This window comes from Myotis brandtii, unplaced genomic scaffold (genome assembly GCF_000412655.1).
Source record: "Myotis brandtii unplaced genomic scaffold, ASM41265v1 scaffold207, whole genome shotgun sequence".
NCBI classification, from domain to species: domain Eukaryota; kingdom Metazoa; phylum Chordata; class Mammalia; order Chiroptera; family Vespertilionidae; genus Myotis; species Myotis brandtii.
Window position 1 is genome coordinate 872,256 of NW_005357736.1, and position 2,444 is coordinate 874,699.

Consider the following 2,444-nt stretch of genomic DNA (forward strand, 5'->3'; position numbering starts at 1 on the left):
GGGGTGCGGGTGCGGGCGCTGCAGGTCCCAGCGCTGACACTCGCGGCCCGACTCGGTGCGGTCCACTGCGCCGCGGTAATTCTCACCGTTGCACGAAACGCAAGCGGCTGGAGACACAGGGCAGTGGGTTTATGAGCGGGTGTGGGCTGGTCCTCCCGCCCGGGCTCGACCCGGAGACGCCTACCCTCCCGGCAGGACTTGATGCCGCAGCTCTGAAAGCGCACGGCGGGGTCTGTCGTGTAGCACCACGGGCCTCTGGGGTCGCCGTCGGGGTTGCGGCAGAAATTCTCCTCCAAGCCATTCTTGGGTGTGGGCATGTACCTGGGCGCAGAGAGCTGCACTACAGAGCGTGCGGGGGGCGGGGGCCGGTGCCCACCCGAGGGACAGAGAGGACGGGTCTGGCTCACTTGTGGTCATTGGGGTGCCTGTGGCTCCAGCGCTGGCAGGTTAGGCCACTCCTGGTGATGGCCTTGGTGCCCCGGTACTTGACCCCATTGTCCATGATACAGTCCCGCACATAGTCTGGGAGTGAGAGACCCACGTCAACAAGGCCTGGGGCCCAGCACCCCTGTCCCAGGCCACCCTTCTCCTCAGCCACGCACCCTTCTTCTGGTACAGGTCGCAGCGCCCTGAACGCTGCAGCCGTGTGTTGGGCGAGTCCTGGGTCCACGGCAGCAGCTGGCAGCCGTGGCTGCTCATGTTGTAGTGGAAAGCCCTGGAAGGAGGCACAGGGTCACGGGGGCCCCGTGCTGCTGCCTCAGTCTCCTCTAGGCCCCGTCGCCACCCACCTGCAGTCCAGCAGGCGCTCGCAGCGCCCTGCACACTCCTCGGCACCCACCACGTCCTCCTGCCACGGCCCGGGCCCCGCCGCGTGCAGCAGGTACTGCAGCTCTGTGCCCCGGAGCGCCTGGAAGTCGTTTAAAGGCGAGCGCTGCCCTGCAGGGTGGGGTGCACGTCAGTCATGCATATCAACACACCTAGGCTTTGTTCATTCAGGGAATCAGGGCTACAAAGTTCACCCTGGCCAACATGCTCAGTGGTTAGAGCGTCCGCCTGCGCACGAAAGGGTTGCGGGTTCAATTCCCGGTCAAGGGCACGTACATGAGTTTTGGGTTTCGGTCCCCACCCCCTGGTCAGGGCTCCTGCAGGAAGCAACCAGTTGATGTGTCTCTCTCACACCGATGCTTCTCTCTCTCCCCCCTCCTTCCCTCCCTTCCACACTCTGAAAAGCAATGGAAAAAATATCCTCTGATGCGGGTTAACAACAACAACAACAAAAGCTCCAGGTTCCAGGCTCCAGGCCGCACTCTGTGGACACATTCAAGGGTCAGACTCCTGTTCAGGGCGGGAGAAGCAGGCCCCAGACATGGGCGTTATCACTGTTGTGTGGGCAAGGCACCAGGCCCAGACCTGAGCCATGCATTCCAGGAGAGCCGTGGGGAGGGTGTCTGCCCTACGGAACTTGTTTCACCTCATCGCTCAGCTGAGGGTGCCAGGCCCAGAGCCGTCACACTGGCCAGGCAGAGGCGCAACCACACTAGCTGGGCATTCGGACTCCAAGGCTGGTCGCTCACCAGCGCGAGGGCATGTGCTAGGGTAGGTCAGGCTGGGGAGGGATGACTGCCCGCATGCGTGCATCTGCGCCGTCCCAGCACCGCCTCGATGCCCAGCAGACGTCTGCCGGCTAGACCAGGCGGTCTGTACCCTATTCCCCGGGCCGCCCCGCTCTTGCCAGAAGCCACGGTCGCTCGGTGCTCCGTGCCCAGCAGGAAAGTGAGCTTCTGGCTGGAATAGCAGGACGGGCCTGGGGCTGACCTCGTCCCGAAGGCAGATGGGGATGGGGTGGGGGTGGGCACACTCACCAGGAGCCCATGGGCACTGCAGCAGAAGGAGCAGGAGTGGCAGCCACCCCATCCTCCCAGCTGGAGGCTGCACTGTGACCCAGCGCAGCCCCGTCCGGGAAATTGTGAAACCTGTCCCTCCAGGATTGGGTGGCTCCGGCTCCACACCCCTCGTCCAGGCCTGCTGGGGCCTGACCTGAGACCGTCACCGGGAGAGGGGTGGGGCCAGGCCCCCTGGGCGAGGGTCGAGGGCCCTCACTCTGCACAGCTGGCCCCTGGGAGGCTATGCAGTGGGCAGGTGTTGGGGACCCTTGAGGTGCCCGGGGTGGGGGCGCCCAGGCTGCTCTGAAGGGAAGCGGGCGCCAGAGGCCTGGGCTGCAGCCCCCAGACAGTGGTCTGGCACCTTCCTGAGCCCGTGTCCCCTGGAAAGTGGGGAATGTTCCCTGCCCAGCCCCAAAGCCGCCGCCCCTTGGGCTGGCTTATCGGCCGCAGCTGTAGCAGATGGGCCCACACCCTGGCCCATCCCAGGCGAAGGGAGCGAGGCCACCCGTCCGCAGAAGGGAGGTGGGGTAACAGGTAGCGGGGAGCTGGCGGGAGCCCGGG

At 65.4% G+C, this 2,444-nt stretch overlaps 2 protein-coding genes across 2 annotated transcripts in view; one reads left to right on the forward strand and one right to left on the reverse strand.

Moving 5' to 3' along the window:
* MST1 (macrophage stimulating 1) overlaps window positions 1-1,969 on the reverse strand; it is a 4,844-nt gene extending 2,875 nt beyond the window's left edge. The window contains exons 1-6 of the mRNA XM_014538994.1: window positions 1,863-1,969; window positions 789-936; window positions 603-715; window positions 408-522; window positions 185-321; window positions 1-107 (exon numbers count right to left, since the gene is read on the reverse strand). The exon at window positions 1-107 is cut by the window's left edge and continues 10 nt beyond it. Of these exons, the coding sequence (XP_014394480.1) occupies window positions 1-107; window positions 185-321; window positions 408-522; window positions 603-715; window positions 789-936; window positions 1,863-1,914 (672 nt within the window). The 5' untranslated portion in view covers window positions 1,915-1,969. The remainder of the gene's footprint in view (window positions 108-184; window positions 322-407; window positions 523-602; window positions 716-788; window positions 937-1,862) is intronic.
* A 76-nt stretch (window positions 1,970-2,045) lies between these two features.
* The window catches only part of RNF123 (ring finger protein 123), a 26,986-nt gene continuing 26,587 nt past the window's right edge, over window positions 2,046-2,444 (forward strand). Inside the window, exon 1 of the mRNA XM_014538995.1 lies at window positions 2,046-2,417. The gene's annotated coding sequence lies outside the window, so the exon portion shown is untranslated. The remainder of the gene's footprint in view (window positions 2,418-2,444) is intronic.